This window comes from Ascaphus truei, chromosome 3 (assembly GCF_040206685.1).
Source record: "Ascaphus truei isolate aAscTru1 chromosome 3, aAscTru1.hap1, whole genome shotgun sequence".
In the NCBI taxonomy this organism is placed as follows: Eukaryota; Metazoa; Chordata; class Amphibia; order Anura; family Ascaphidae; genus Ascaphus; species Ascaphus truei.
The window spans coordinates 340,345,705-340,362,530 of NC_134485.1; the positions used below are offsets into that span (position 1 = coordinate 340,345,705).

General features: G+C 42.0%; 1 protein-coding gene across 1 annotated transcript in view; it reads right to left on the minus strand.

Annotated features, from left to right (window-relative positions):
• PFKM (phosphofructokinase, muscle) overlaps positions 1-12,265 on the minus strand; it is a 104,711-nt gene extending 92,446 nt beyond the window's left edge. Inside the window, exon 1 of the mRNA XM_075591667.1 lies at positions 12,165-12,265. Within this exon, the coding sequence (XP_075447782.1) occupies positions 12,165-12,189 (25 nt within the window). The 5' untranslated portion in view covers positions 12,190-12,265. The remainder of the gene's footprint in view (positions 1-12,164) is intronic.
• Positions 12,266-16,826: the final 4,561 nt, after the last annotated feature.

A 16,826-nucleotide genomic window follows, 5' to 3' on the forward strand; every position in this document is an offset into this window, starting at 1 on the left:
TTCTGTTTCAAAATAACCTCAGACTGTGTTTTTTATTTACGCTTTTCCCAGATGGCGCATTCCGAAATAGGGACTCAATATCATCGGAATCGAGCACCCGGATGAATCACTCCTCCATCACTCAAACCTGAGCGCTTATATGAATCAAGGTAAGGCTACCTGCATTTTATAGACAAACAGCCTGTTTAAATTGTTTTGAGTGGTGCGTGGAGCTGATTTTTGAACGGTGTCTTATCTGATGTGACGAGTAAGAATCCCTAGCAGTTTCACGTGAATTTATTATTCTCTGTTCCTGTATTCATTTTAAAGTGTAAGAGTTGTTAAGAGTTGTTAGGGGCTAAGGTAAGAGTCCCGTTAAAAGTTTTGGTGTTTTGGTGATGAAGGTGAGTGTTTGTGTGCTTAAAGGGATTGCTTTCAGACCGTCCTGGGTTGTGATAAATATTTTTGTTGTCTGAGCAGGACGGGTCCCTGATTGTACATTTGCTGTGTTTTGTCATTAACATACCAAGTGAGTTATTCATGGATATATGGTTAGAAAGTCTTATCTGTATCCATGTTATAAAAGTATAAGGTTTATCAGGACTGGGTTGGACCCGCTGAAGTGATTCAAGTTTTTCTTTGGTATAGTTATGGTGAGAAAATGTGATTGGGGAACAGTCTTGTGACAGGTCCTTATTTGCATATTTACACTATTCAGAACAATAACATGCCAAAAGAGTTGTACGTAATCAGCTTGCGCTGATTATTGTAACGCTAAATTGTACAGGTCAATTAACAGTTGATTGCTGTAGCCGAAGTATTGTACAGGTCAATTAAATTTGATTTCTGTAACCGAAGAAGTATTGTACAGGTAAATTAAATTTGATTTCTGTAACAGGGGAATAATGGGAAACCAAAAATTCTCAAAGGATTGTGTGTCTGCAGACGAAAATAATAAAGAATGAATACAGAGAACGAAAAGAGACAATATAAAGATATTTTGTTGGCCAGAGAATGGCACTGTTTGTACTATTATCAACAAATTGCGCAGATGTTTAAATGAAAGAGGGGTCTTTTTCTGTGGGATTGATATGCTCAGGGAGCGCCGTCTCGTGTGTTTTTGAATTCCACAGGGAAACATACCTTACGTTAATATGGGTCAAAAGAATTATGTTGAGGGACAGAAGGGTCCCGCTGCATTAATTTGTACCATTGCCAGGACAGAAGTTAATATAATAACAAGTGAAAAAGAAAGTGAATAGGAAAGAAATAGCAAGTGAATTTGCCGATAGATAATTAAGGCATATGATGGTGTTGAGGAAGTAGATATTGAGGGTTATTTTTATGAAAGGTTTATATGCAGAAATTGGGATACAATTATAGACTGTGTATATTGTTTGGAAGGGACAGAAAGTGTTATAAGTGTAAAAAGGGTAGGACATGTTGCAGTAATTGCAGAGCAGCCCTAAGAGAGAGAGTAGAAGAAAAAGAATGGAATTTAAAAGGTTTGTTCGTATTGGCCACACGAATGGGTCTTTTAAACCAGAAAATATTCTTTTTCCTTTCTGTTCTAATGGCAACCAGAAAGAGAATCAGAATAACAGCAGCACAGACCGTGCCAAAACCCCCTTTTTTCTCCAAAGGAATGTACAAAAGATACGAAAAGTTAACTCAAAAGCTCCGGAGCATAAAAAAAAAAATAGTTTTAAAAGCAGGTTATTTATATGAGAAGCTGATTCGCTGTGTAGGAGAGAAATTTGTGTCTATGTTCTTTGTGTGTCTGTATTGTGGTTTCTGTATTGTGAGTAAACCAGTAAAAACATGTCAATTGCATTTCTATAGGATTAGGATATGTTGGAGAGATTTTAAGCTCGCACGTATTGTTTAAATTATATATGGTGTGTTCATAAATTGATCTAACCTCAGTTTAGGTCATTGTCCCATTTTTATTTTTGAGAGGCCACATTTTTATTTTTGAGAGGCCATATTTTTATTTTTAGAGGCCACATTTTTATTTTTAAGAGGCCATATTTTTATTTTTAAAAGGCCATATGTTTATTGTTAGACAGGCCATACATTTTTTTGTTTTTTTTGCATTGGAGAGAGCTCCATTTTTAACTTTGAGCTGAAGTTTCAATCCAGTAATTAATATTTAGAAGACGGAGAAACTGTTTTGTTATCTGCTCTGCACTCAAGGTCTTTTTTGGCGAAACGTCCGGGCTGGCAAATTGCCCAAGATAAACAAGCTCTGAAATTTTTCTCTGAGTGTCTTTAAAAAAAAAATAACGCTGTCTGTGTGTTCGGCACTGTGCAAAGAGCTTATATTACAAGAAATTTAGTGTGAAGTCCTATACAAAAGCATTTGACTATTATATGAATATGTGATGTATTTTATAACTTCTAACCATCTATTTTTCCATAGGTGTTCTATTTTTATAATAAGCAGTAGTTACTGTTACAATCACTGTATAATATATCATTCTAAGTCTGCTGATTAAGCAAACAACATCCTAGTTCCTAATTTATTTTATTTGTAGAATGTTTTGCCAGAAAATGGTGCACTGGGAGTCACCTCTTGTTTTTGGGTGTGTCCTGGGTATAGAGTTAAAGGACAGGTGATATATAGTTGCAAATACAGTTACATAAGTGAGCAGGGAATATATAATATGCAAGGCATTTCATATTTTTAGCAGAATAGTTACAATGGAGTGTTTGGGGTGGAGGCCAGACTGGAATTGGCTAGGGGCATTGTTTTAGTATAGTAATTGTTTAATTGGGAGTGAACACATTTTTGTCCATGACTTTGGATAGTAGTATATTGTAGTGTATGACTTTATGTATAGCGTCAAAAATGTTCTCAGCACTTCATAAAGAATACAGTAGAGGGAATTATAATAGAATAGTAAGTGCAGCAAAATCAGACAATAGGAAAGGAAATCCCTGCCCTGAAGAGCTTACAATCTGAGGTTTAAGGGAAATTTACAGAGATAGCAGGTGAGGGAATAAGTGCTGTAGATGGCAGTGCTTGGCCACAATGGGTGTGGTAGGAGTGACTGTGTGTGAAATAATAGCCATGAGTGCAGGCTATTGGGATGTTTAATTTGTGGGGCAAGTTTTAAGGTTAGTTAGTATTTTATGAAAAGGTTGATACCATTTGCATCGGAGGAGATGACAGTGAGGCATGAATGAGAGCAAGTGTGTATTGGGAGAAGAGATATTGGTCTGTAGTTTGAGACAGTGTTTTTGTCCCCACTTTTGAAGATTGGGACAGCTCTGGTAGTTTTCCAGGTCTCAGGGATATGGCCTGTAGAAAGGATAGAGTTGATTATGGAAGCAATTGGTTTGACAATGGCTGAGGCCCAAAGTCTTAGGAACTTAGATTGTAGTACAGTCAAGTCCACATTAGCTGCTTAGTTTTAAATATGAGGAGCATTAATAGGAGATACCTCTGTCTATATGTAACACATTGATACAAGAATTTATTCCTAGGTATAAATTATCTCCCTATGAGACACTTATGGGATGACTTATAACTAACAGTAGTTCAAAGGAACAAATTAAGGACCATCTATTGGTAATAAAACAATTAATAAGTATTGTATGCCACTAATACATGTTTTGAGTCTCTCTAGGCAAAGTTGAAAGTGCACCTACTCGAGAAGGGGTTAATAGTTAAATATTTCCTACGCAAGCATGCTCTTCATCCCAGATGAAAAGGCATATACTAACCACCAATTCAGCAATTAAAGTGGCAGAGTTCTTTCCCTGGACCCAAAGTACAGTAAAGCTCATTCCAGCTCCACCAAAGACAAAAGTCACCTAAAGCACAGCCGCATCAAGTTAACGTTTTGACGAGACATAAACTTTGACCGTTAACCAACGAGGAAAATAAGATACCAGGCAGAGGCCTGATCTCATCAGGAACATTTCATTTTTTCAAAGACTCAAAACATTCTATTTTTTCAGAGACTCAATATTCCTGATTTCTATCAGAACATTTTATTTTTCAGAGACTCAATATTTTTATTCTTTTATAGTGTGTATAAGTTAGATTTTTAAGATGTATGGACCATTGGGTCTGCGAAAGTATAACCCACAGAGAGATGACAGGATTGTCATGATGATGCTCTGCAGAGCCTTGTCAGCAATACTCATCTGCCTGTGTTCCTTATACATCGCAGATATCTATCACCATGGTTAAGGTAACACTATACTAATTCACCATCTCACCCACACACATCACAAATTCTCAGTAATAGAATGTTGTGCTAATTCTCAAAATATATGATGGTAGAGATGCCATTTTTCTTTAGCTAGCAACAGAAAGGTCTAGCATTTTTGTATCCATTTTTACACACTAGCAACACCAATCATTTATGGGTCAAGTGCCTCCAACAACCAGAAACAAGAGAAAAACACCAAATATTGCAGGACTGAAAAGGAGTTTATGGAAAGAACAATTTTGGGTTAGTTTAGTTCTAAATGTAGGAGGTGGGTTACTATATGACAGGCTTAATGCATTAACAGATATGTTAGATGATGTCCTCAATCATACCACTACAGCTATTGCATCACTAAACCAAGAACAGGTTCAAATCAGGCTTATGGCCTTACAAAACAGAATGGCTTTAGATTACATTTTAGCATCAAAAGGATGCCCTAATTAAAGAACAATGTTGTGTTTTCATCCAAGATCAGAGTGGCAAGGTACAGCATGAGTTAGGCAAGATAGAAGAAATTCAAGAAAGACTTAGGAAGGAAGGTGACACAGACTGAGACCCTTTGGGGCTGACTGGATTGGTAGGATCACTAGGAGCGAAATTTTTGAATGCGGTAATGTGTGTGATTGTGATACTCGTTGTCATCTATGTTTGTGTTACGTTTGTCAAAGGCATGATCCACAAATGTGCCACCCCCTCTGCAGACATAATGCCATTGTTTGCAGAACCAATTTACAGCAGTCCCTTGAAGAAAGAAGTTGCCAAGTACAATGTTCTAACTCTGGAAAAGAATTTGGCTGTAACGCCATACTAAGAGACTATGACTACATTTGGCAGGCACCCTCGTGCACTGTCCTACACCCTCAAGCAGCATTATGAGATGATGGAGCACCCTTGTGCCTCCCAACGTGTTACTGAACTAAAACCATGCTAATAATTCTCAAAAAACAATGTTTTACAGAATCAGAGGAGGGACTGACGAAGTTGAGACATTAGGGGGTCTGACATAACAACATTAGAGTCAAAGCAGCCATGTTGTCTGACTATTTTTGTTAGCCATCTTGTTATTGTTCTAGTCCTTGTCTGTCAATTACGTTGTAATGTGCTGTGCTTGTGTCTTCCATTTTATCTTCTGTCTGTATGAAAGCTGCATGAAAGTTATAGTGGGTTAAAAGATTGTTCGCTCTCAGTGTTTACCAGCTCTGACCAGCCCAGCTGCAGAAGAAGAGAGGGGGCATACAGCCTTGAGGAGTGAGATTAGAATTAGAGAAGAGTTCTCACATTTAAGTGCCAGGTAAAGTCTTGAGAAGTGACATCAGAATTAGAACCAACTTCTCAGCATTTGAGTGTCTGGTGGACTCAGAGATAGAAATCATTTCTCACATTCAACCCCTTAAAGAATGTATGTATCATTTCATTTTTGTTATGTATTACAAAATGATGTCATATTTAGTGATGTGCAAGCCCCCCCATAAAGGGGTGGAGCTTTAGGTTTTAGGGTATAAATATATGGCATATCGTGTTATTGTTAGAGAGCTTTTTTTCAAAAGCTGTCTCCTTGTGCACTTGACATGAATAAATTCACGTGTTATTCTGTTTCAAAATAACCTCAGACTGTGTTTTTTATTTACGCTTTTCTCACCAGAATGTGGATTAACAGTATCTACATTTGACTACATTTTATTAAGTGTTTGTTACTGTTGTATTGATTACACAATGACACTGTTTCCTGAGATATATAATTTCGGTGATCATAGTGTACCTTTCAACAGATGCAGTTTATCATATATACTACTACTCAGCATTTATGGCCACTTTATTTTAGGAGGCTATAACTGGATACGGTGCTTTGAACCGTGCCTCTGGGCTGTACTACTGCATATTTTATGCTAGCGCGTTTTAGGGTCCCATTCTCTCAGGTTTTATTATTATTTTCCTTATGAGTTGTGTTCTGAATCAGTACATAAGTGTTCTTTTTCAACAGTGTGTATGTTTAGTGATCATACGTCTAAATATCATCCTACTATTATGATACACTAGTTCTATATTATAGGTCTGCCAATTTGGTATATACTTTCTGTCCTGATTTATTCCTTGTGGAATCAGTGCTGATATTTGGTGTTATATTCCTTATCAGTTTTTTAGACAATAGTATAGTGACAATTATTGTCACTACTATCTCCTTAGGATTTTATCCCTGGACAAGGTAGCCTTTCCACTATTAGGCATTTCATAGACTAGTGTTGTCTTAGGTTTTTCTTCTTCGTGGACTTCATGCGGAAGTTTCAATTGGTGTGTCTTTAGGGAGTGGTCTTGGATCATTTTACCACATCCCTCTTTAAAAATATTTTTATTTTTATTATATATAATAAACAGTAATTTTTAATGTTCTCTACCATTTCCACTTTATCATTTTGAGCGCATTCAATGTGGATTCTTTTTGTTTGTTATGTTTACCTATCCGTAGATGTAACCGGCCAAACTCCAGAAGAGGAAGATTTTGGAAGTCTAGAACTTTTCCCAAGTAATTTTGGTAGGGAACAGGCTAATGATCCCCAGTTGAAAAATGGGTTTAGCCAAGCGGTAGAAGTTAATGGGTGTGAGGATTCGGGGATCGCGGCGCTCACAGCGCGACCCCTCCTCACCTCCTTTGCCTCCTACTGTTGCTGTGGTGCGTGCCCCTCGCCGGCGCCGGGCATCTTCCGCTGCCCTGGGGGTTCCCCACCGTCCCCAGCGGTCCGCCTCTGCTCGGAGGACGCCCCTCTCTCATGCGGCTGCCATTTGTCCCGGGCGCGCGCGTGCACAGCGCGCGCCGGGTGAAGATAATTTATTCACTGCACTAGCAGTGAAACCACGCCCCCAGCTGACGTACAGGCTGTTTCCCCAGACCAAAATGACTCACCTGCCTGCCAAACAAGGGGACCTATCCAGGACAGCTCCACGCACTCCTCCAGGTCTGCCCCCGCTTCTGATTGGTCAGCCGTACTTTATATTGCCTGTCCTGCCACTCACTCATTGCTCGACATAGTCTCCACTGCGGAGGTCTTCTCTGGCACTTTCTCTCTTCATTTACACAGGACTCGACTTGGCGGACGTCAACTCCTGGCTCTCAATCCCTGCTTGGACACCGACCTTCCGGAATTCTCCAATCCTCGACCATGGCTAACGGCAACGACTACGGAACTTCTTTACCGGTACCGGCAAGTATTGCTAAAGCTAACACCACCTGGCCTGGCAACGACTAAAACACCACACTCCGGACACGCTCCTTTTGCTGCGGGTGTGTGTTCATTTACGTCCCCACCTCAGTATAAGGGACGGGTCTGGTCTGCGGGCAGCACCGGTGTAACAATGGGGTCCCGGTAGAAGGGACAACCAAGGACTCCTATCCCTATTTTTGTATTAAAAATGATTTGTTGTACCATGTGAGCCAAGAGGAGGGCCAAGAAATAGAAAAATTGCTAGTACCCAGTTCATTAGGAAGGTCCTAGAGCTAGCACACTCTCACTTATTGGGGGGTCATCTTGGAGTAGAGAAAACACAGAAAACAATCCTAAAAAGATTTTACTGGCCAGGGATATATAATGCAGTAAAATATTTCTGTGCCTCCTGCCCAGAGTGTCAGTTGACAACCCCCCCGACCAAGCTTGAGGGCCCCGTTAATTCCTATGCCTATTATTGAGATTCCATTTGAGAGGATTGCTATGGATATAGTGGGTCCCTTGCTTACATCCTAGTAATTCTAGATTATGCCACTCGATATCCAGAGGTGGTGCCTTTACGTAACACTTCCTTCAAAGCCATAGCTAAGGAATTGTTCCAAGTAATCTCCCGACTCGGGATACCAAAGGAAATTTTGACAGATCAGGACACCCCGTTTACGTCTAAACTTATGCGAGAATTATGCGTAGAGCTAAATATAAAGTCCCTAAGAACCTCTGTTTACCATTCGCAAACGGACAGACTGGTAGAAAGATTTAATAAAACTTTTACGATAATGTTGCAGAAGGTAGTTGGTAGTGATGGGAAGAACTGGGGCACCTTGTTGCCATATCTCTTGTTTGCTATCCAAGAAGTACCACAGGCCTCTACAGGGTTTTCCCCGTTTGAACACCTGTATAGGAGACACCAAAGAGGGATTCTGGATAGCCTCAAAGAAGAGTGGGAGCAACAAGCTGTTCCATGGAAGAATGTCATCCAATTTGTAGAAGATTTAAAAGAACGCATTGCTCATGTTACTATATGGCTGACAGCTTGGATTTCACCCTGACCAGGCCCGCATTACGTGGATGGGCAGTAGAGGTTTGCACTGGATGCAGGTCTTGCCTGTTTTATTAAGACAGTAACGGTTACGTTGCTGCCCTGATGTCTTTGTAATGCTTGCGCGGGGCAACGGCTTGGGTTAAAAGCATTCCGTGGAATTTGTGGGGGAAATGAAAAGGGATGTGGCAAGCATTTTCATGGCGTTTCCCAAAATATTTTTAATTTGGTCTGAAATTATTCCATGGATGTGGTGGCTAGTGGCTAAAGACCCCAGGGCAATTTAGAGGTGCAGGATAAACAAGGCCATGAGTAAATTTGAGAAACATTTGGGAGGCTATTCTGTAAGGCACACAGAGTTACAAGAGGCCATACCGGTTTGTTTTGGAAGGACGGAATACACCTTAAAGATATCGGTTACGATATATTTACTATTGGTTAGCGAGAATGTGTAGAGGTAGCTTGCGCCATGAGGGAACCAAGGACAATTGAGGGGAAAATGTCCTTGGCGGTGGCAGGGTTTTTGTACTTGCTAGGCAGGGAGAGCCGAGGAAGTATATGGATACCCGGTATAATGGCGCCCTCATTGGGGCTGGTGGAACAATTACACCAGCCTTTTTAAAGGGCAGAGGGAGTCACGAGCCACAGCGACGGCATTGGGCTCTCTACTACTGTCGGGCTGCCTGGCAGGGGGTAAGAAAGAGATTTGGTAAACAAACAATGGTTTTAAAATTAAATAAAGCTATGGCCTCGTTTGTCCTCAAATACAGCGCTTGTCGTTCTTTGATAGGGGCAAGGTGGGCACTTAGATCTCCAACGTGCGGCTCCACGCAGCTGGTGAAATAAGTTTTCACACACAAACGTATCAGTCTTCTTGGTTATTTCAAAGATTCAATGAACCTTAAAGTAACAGTTTAACTTTTTTGCATCTTGTGAAAAATGAACGTTTTACATTTCTGTGAATTCAATCCTTTCAGCTTCTTATGATTATGTTTGATTAATGATTGCATCTTAACAGCAAATAAAGCTCTGAATACCAATATGTGTGTGGCTTTAACTAGTCTTATAATGAAACAATGTTTGATAAAGACTGTAAGAACCCCACAAAGCATTTGTTTACTATGGAAATGTTAAGAATTTATTATTAAAGAATACACTTGTCTGATTTTTGGGTAAAACACAGCTACATTTAACCTATTAAAACAAGCCACCGTCCTTCAAGGGACTTTTTAATATGCTGTAAAGCTGCTTTCCTGTGTTGGAGAAGATTTCAGTCCCATTCTTTTGCAAGGAGCAGAGCTCTCCTCCAACGCTGGGAAGCAGCTTCACAGCATAAATGTTTGTAGTGATCCTAGCAGCTACTACAGAAATTGTTTCAGACACCCCAAAATATAAAAGGTGCTATGCGGGAAATCTCAATCTTGTAAAGCTGGGGTTTACAGGGGTCCCCTGAGAGATTTTGCAATGGAGGATATTTTAAGACAATTTTATTTTGACATGTTTTTAAATGTAATCATTTAAAAATGTTATGATTTCATATTATAGATTATATGTAACAAAAGGTAAAAATACAAGCAAATGTATGTTTATGTGTAGAAGAGGAACATGTGGACTGGGGGTTCAACAGTCACAATACATTTGGAACAGTTCTAAGTTATAAAATCGGTTTTATAGACATACATGTTAGGGGATTTTTTTTGGTATCAGGGATAAAGTTATTTTTGTTAGTGAACTCTTAAAAAAATGTATAATAAACATTACAAAAAGTATTAATAATCCTACACAGACCTATTTCTATAAATATACAAAAATCCAGAAGAATACTAGACAAATGATAGGAAAAGCAAAAAAGTAATTATTCACATATCAATGAAAAAAAAAGAAAGCAACAAAGGTCAGCCCAATGTAAGCCACAATTCAAAGGACAACATCTCAAAATGCAGCACGGTCATATAACTTAGGCTGTTAATAATACTTGCTATGGCGACTGCCACGTTGCACAGCGCCGTAGCAAGTACATGTCCATCGCGGGTGCCCATATTGGGTGCGGCCGCCAGCCGTCATGATCACTGGAATCCAAAAGATTTTGGTATTTCCAGCGATCGAGGGGTGACGTCACGGGCACATGAGCGGGTAAGCCAGAGGGTGAACCGCTCACAGCCATGCCCCCCGGTCACGATCTCTGGTCTCCTGCACCAGATTGCTGGAATCACTGGAAGACGGCGACGGCTGATGTCACACGGTTGCGTCGCCGTACTTGTCTCCAATATGTTTTCGGTGCAGAATATGATGTCTCCGTCGCAGGCTTCAAAGAATTGTTGAATATGCTTCATATTCTATTGCAAGTGAGCATATTCACCTCCAATAAAAAATAATAATAATATTAATACTTTGAAGTTTGTGTGCGGCAGAGACATCATCGTCTACATGATTTCACATGCAGCTGATGGATCCCTGCTGTGCTCTCCTGCCAACACCAACAATATACAACAGCATCATTGAACCTTCAGGAAAGAGAGCAGCAGCAGTGGTCACTGTGTGTATACCAATATGTTTTCAGAATAGCTGTCTGTGAGTAGGTTTACTGGCTATGTGCATCATTAACCCAGGCTATGCTGAAAAGCTGTGTAATACAGCACCCATAAACTTACAGGGGTCCATGTCAAAATAGATTTGAAGCAAAAGGTGACACTGTGTGCTCATTTGCATGTTATTTCCCAGTATCCCTTGCTGCAATGGAATAATTGTATGCTAGGAGATAATGGTGAAAAGCAGGGTTGTAGACCTGTCCGAGATGCGAATGTGCTCACAAGTGATATTTTCAGTTGCAATAGGTTTTCGCCAATGTCATAATATTCAGACGGAAACAGTGCCAATGTGAAACTGATGCGGTTTGTGTGGGATATTGTCCTTTAATTTGTGGTTTACATTGGACTGACCTTTATTGGATTTTTTTTTTTTAAGTTCCTTTGATATTGGAATAAATACTTATTTGCTTTTGCTATCATTTGCGTGTTGCCTGGTACCACTCTGAAATTTTGCATATTCATCGATTAAATGTTGATAGATAACACATTCTCTGGCTAATAATTAGGAAGGCTCCCTGGAGATGAGAGAGATTTAAGATATTTGAAATTGACTGTTTTTGACTAATGAATGGTCACAAATAAGCACGCTATAAAAGATGGGTTACCATGCCATAAACCACACTTGGGGCTACATTTAAAAAGGTCCCCTAGCTGCAACACTAGGGCAAAAAAAAAAAACTATATTCGGTGCTCCAATTTTATTAAGATTGTGAAGGTTAAATACATAACCCCAAAATTGCGCAGTAAGGATAACTCACACAGATCAGTAATCCCAGATTTTCTGCAAATCCCCCTGATTTTTTCCCCCCACCAGGGTCTCACAGCCTTCAATGCAGTGTCAATGCTAAACAAAAGAAGCAGCACTTTGCTATTTACATACAATAGGTTTACAATGTGTCGGCGATTGTGGAGGCGGACTAGTACGGTACACACAGCCCATACATATCCTCTCTCCTCTCCCCTTCCTCTCATCCTCACTCTCATCCTGTCCTCTCTCCAAAAACGAGGGAGACATTCTTGGCCACATCCTAAAATAAACCCGTCAATGACACTACTGATGAAGACGGTAACACAATCAAACCCTCAAACAGATGACACATCATTGACAACCCATCACCTTCATGAGGTAGTGATGTGGACATGCTTCCCCGGCTGCTCTGCCCTTTATCTTTCAGCAGTTCCCGCGATGTCTTTGGGCCGCGCGCACTGCACACTGCACAGAGCGCACTGCGCCCCCTGCCGTCACTCACCCTGCCCGCATAGCGGACATCGTTGTTTTGGGCAAGAAGCGCAGTAGTTTTGAGCAAGGGGTCAACTGAACACAGAACGGGGGCGCAAAGCACACATATACGTGTATCACAGAACATCTTGCCCGGTGGGATTACTAAATTACTGTATTCTAAAAAGCGCAGATTTTTTTTTTCCCCGCGCGTCCTTTTTCAGCCATCGATACAAATAAATAAATAAACTAAAAACTGGTTTCCCCAATCAAAGATGGCTGCTGGTTGCATCAGGCTCCATCACGTGATTATCCTCTCGCTCTCTTTACAACAGCCACAGAGCGCCTCCCCTCGGAAACAAAGAATAATCGCAACAGACATCGCCGACTGAACAACAACTTTATTGACAAAGCCGGCGAACAAAATCACAAAGGCGGCCTTGGTGTTCTTTCCATAGCGCGCTTAACTAAAACATTGGAAGATTCGGTTCGTGCTCGTGTTCCGGGGATTGTAACACCCGCTGTGTTCCCGCCCGGCCCGTCCCCACTCCCCCGCGCATCTTGTGCTTCACTCACATCGGTCGCAGAGGTAGTGTTCAGCCCGCCGGTTGGCGGGAGGAGAGTGAGGTGAGTCTGCGCGCCCAGACTGTGGCGCGTGCTGCCGCAGGGGAGACCGGGAGAAACAAATACAATAGCGAAGAAAGTAAAACCGAGCGATACGTTTCTCTGCGGGTGGAGAGGAGCTCGCCCGCTCCGCGGTGGCGGCTCTGTAGGCCCCCGAGCCGCGGTTGTCGCGTAGTTGGGAGGCGCGGGGGACCCCTCCTGTCACTCAGAGCCGGTGTGTGTTGCAGCCCCGTCCCTCTTCCTCCCCGGGTCTGCCAACATAACGGTCACTTCACACGCCCCCCCCCCCCCGTATCTTACTTTAATGTGGGGGTCTCCCAAGGAGTGTGCATACTCCTGTGTTATAACTGTGCAGATCCGGGGACACAATCCCGCGCTCGGTGGTTAGCCTCCCGCCATGGTTACAGGAGGGCGGGGGAGCCCGAGGTCTCCCTGCATGTCCCACACACCGCTTCCCCGTGAGGTCTCCCTGCATGTCCCTCACACACCTCTTCCATGAGAGGTCTCTCTGTATGTCTCCCACACACATTGCTTCCTGAGAGGTCTCTGCATGTCCCACACACACCGCTTCCCTGAAAGGTCTCTCTGCATGTCCCACACACACCGCTTCCCTGAGAGGTCTCTCTGCATGTCCCACACACACCGCTTCCCTGAGAGGTCTCTCTGCATGTCCCACACACACCGCTTCCCTGAGAGGTCTCTCTGCATGTCTCACACACACCTCTTCCATGAGAGGTCTCTCTGCATGTCCCACACACACCGCTTCCCTGAGAGGTCTCTCTGCATGTCTCCCACACACATTGCTTCCTGAGAGGTCTCTGCATGTCCCACACACACCGCTTCCCTGAGAGGTCTCTCTGCATGTCCCACACACACCGCTTCCCTGAGAGGTCTCTCTGCATGTCCCACACACACCGCTTCCCTGAGAGGTCTCTCTGTATGTCTCACACACACCGCTTCCCTGAGAGGTCTCTCTGCATGTCCCACACACACCGCTTCCCTGAGCCTCGCAGGCTGCAGTGTGAAGAGATCTCATCTGTCACAGGACCCGCCTCAGTGTCCGTGACCAATGGTCCAATCGTACAAAAGCAGTGGTTCTGTGCGTGACTCAAAGAAACTATCCATCTAGTAAATGTAGAGGGCAAGGTATTGTATTTATATTCTCAAAGATATCCGTCATGCATTTTGTAAAAAAAAAAAAAAACATTTTTTCTAGAGGTTGTAACAGATCAAAGTGAGGAGTCCGAAAGGATAAAGTAGCAGTATTTACGGAAGGGTGGGTAGCCGTGTTGATCATTTCTTCCATGTAGTAACAAAGGAGGGAGTAGGTTGGACCAACAAGTAGTTGAAATAAAAGGTATCATTGCACCCACTCCCTCCCACCTATATTTAAGTGAAATTGTTGGATCTGTATTTCCTACTCCTATGCTTAGTTGTGTCAGATGTATTGTGTGGCTGGCTGATTCATAAGGGAGTGTGCTGGTTATTGGTAGTGTAGGTCTTCCCAGTAGTTGCTGTTGAATAACATGAGTCACATTGATGTTCACTTTATGGTTTTCCTTTACTTACTGTATGAGGAGTGGAGAAGAAATGTGTTAATATGGAAAAGTATAAACTAACACAGTGTATGACTTGCATTAGGTTGAACCCGTGTGTGTGTGTGTGTGTGTGTGTGTGTGTGTGTGTGTGTATATATATATATATATATATATATATATATATATATATATATATATATATATATATATATATATATATATATATGCATATGTATATGTGTGTGTATGTATGTATTATATAATTATTATTTTCTTTTTCATAGCCTAGTGTTGTCAAGGATTTGACTGCTACCTCAAAGGAGGGAGTAGTGAGTATGTTGGTCCAATAGAAGTTATGTTACAAGCTTTCGGGGTCCTTCACGACGACCCCTTTCTGTACTGCAATCTATTTCGGTCTTCGCTTCTTTGACAGCTGAAATGTTAACATCTGTGTGAGTCATTGATTCCACTGGTTTTGTTGGCAGTTCCCTCATTCTGTCTGCTGCTGAAGATTAACCCATTCCCTGCAGGTGTTGTCTGCTGCAGCACATTGTAAATTATTGTTTTTAACACATTAAACAGTGGGGAGTATTTTGCATATTGTTTTTTTTTTAACATTTGATTTCTAGACTCCTAAGATTTTAAAATGGCAACATTTTGCCACACAGTGCAATAGCTGTACTCAAAAACAGCAAGCTTGACCCTACCTGTCTTTCTAACTATCGACCTGTCTCCCTCCTGCCTTTTGCCTCTAAACTCCTTGAACGTCTTGTATTCTCTCGCTTGCTCCATTTTCTCAACACCTATTCTCTCCTAGACCCTCTACAATCTGGCTTCCGCACTGCTCACTCCACGGAAACAGCCCTCACTAAAATAACTGACGACCTCCATGCTGCCAAAGACAGAGGTCATTACACTCTGCTCATATTACTCGACCTCTCTGCAGCATTTGACACCGTGGACCACCCTCTTCTCCTTCACATTCTCCATACTCTTGGCATTCGGAACAAAGCTCTATCCGGGATCTCATCCTACCTCTCCCATCGTACTTTCAGTTTCTCTTCTGCTAACACATCCTCCTCCTCTATTGATCTCTCTGTGGGGGTACTCCAGGGCTCTGTCCTGGGACCTCTTCTCTTTTCTCTGTACACACTCTCTCTAGGTGACCTAATAACATATTTTGGGTTTAATTATCACCTCTATGCTGACGACACACAAATATACTTTTCAACACCCGACCTTACACCTGCTGTACAAACCAAAGTTTCTGAATGTCTCTCTGCTATATCATCCTGGATGGCCCTCCGCCGCCTTAAAACTCAACATGGCTAAAACAGAGCTCCTCATACTTCCTCCCAAACCTGGCCCTACTACCTCCTTCCACATTACTGTTGGAACTACGATCATTCACCCAGTAGCCCAAGCACACTGCCTAGGGGTCACACTCGACTCCTCTCTCACATTCGCCCCTCACATTCAAAACATTTCTAAAACCTGTCGCTTTTTCCTCCGCAATATAACACAAATACGCCCTTTCCTCTGTTGCTCGACTGCTAAAACTCTGACTCAGGCCCTCATTCTCTCCCGTCTTGATTACTGTAACCTCCTGCTGTCCGGCCTTCCTGCCTCTCACCTGTCTCCCCTACAATCTATCCTAAACGCTGCTGCCAGAATCACTCTACTCTTTCCTAGATCTGTCTCAGCATCTCCCCTCCTGAAATCCCTCTCCTGGCTTCCGATCAAATCCCGCATCTCACACTCTATTCTTCTCCTCACTTTTAAAGCTTTACACTCTTCTGCCCCTCCTTACATCTCAGCCCTAATTTCTCGTTATGCACCATCCAGACTCTTGCGTTCTTCTCAAGGATGTCTTCTTTCTACCCCCTTTGTATCTGAAGCCCTCTCCCGCCTTAAACCCTTTTCATTGACTGCCCCACACCTCTAGACTGCCCTTCCCCTCAATACCCGACTAGCACCCTCTCTATCCACCTTTAAGACCAAACTTAAGACACACTTGCTTAAAGAAGCATATGAATAGCACTGTGGCTATTCTGAACACATGATACATAAAGCTTGGCCCCCTGCAGACGCACTTACCAGAACTCCCTCCTACTGTCTCTGTACGTTCTCCCTCCCTACCAATTAGACTGTAAGCTCCTCGGAGCAGGGACTCCTCTTCCTTAATGTCTAAAGCACTTATTCCCCTGATCTGTTATTTATATTATCTGTTATTTATTTGATTACCACATGTATTACCGCTGTGAAGCGCTATGTACATTAATGGTGCTATATAAATAAAGACATACAATACAATTAAAATGGCAACATTTTGCCACACAGTGCAATAGGGGACAAAATAAATAAAATTAAAATTAACAAAGTAACAAAAGTTGATTAA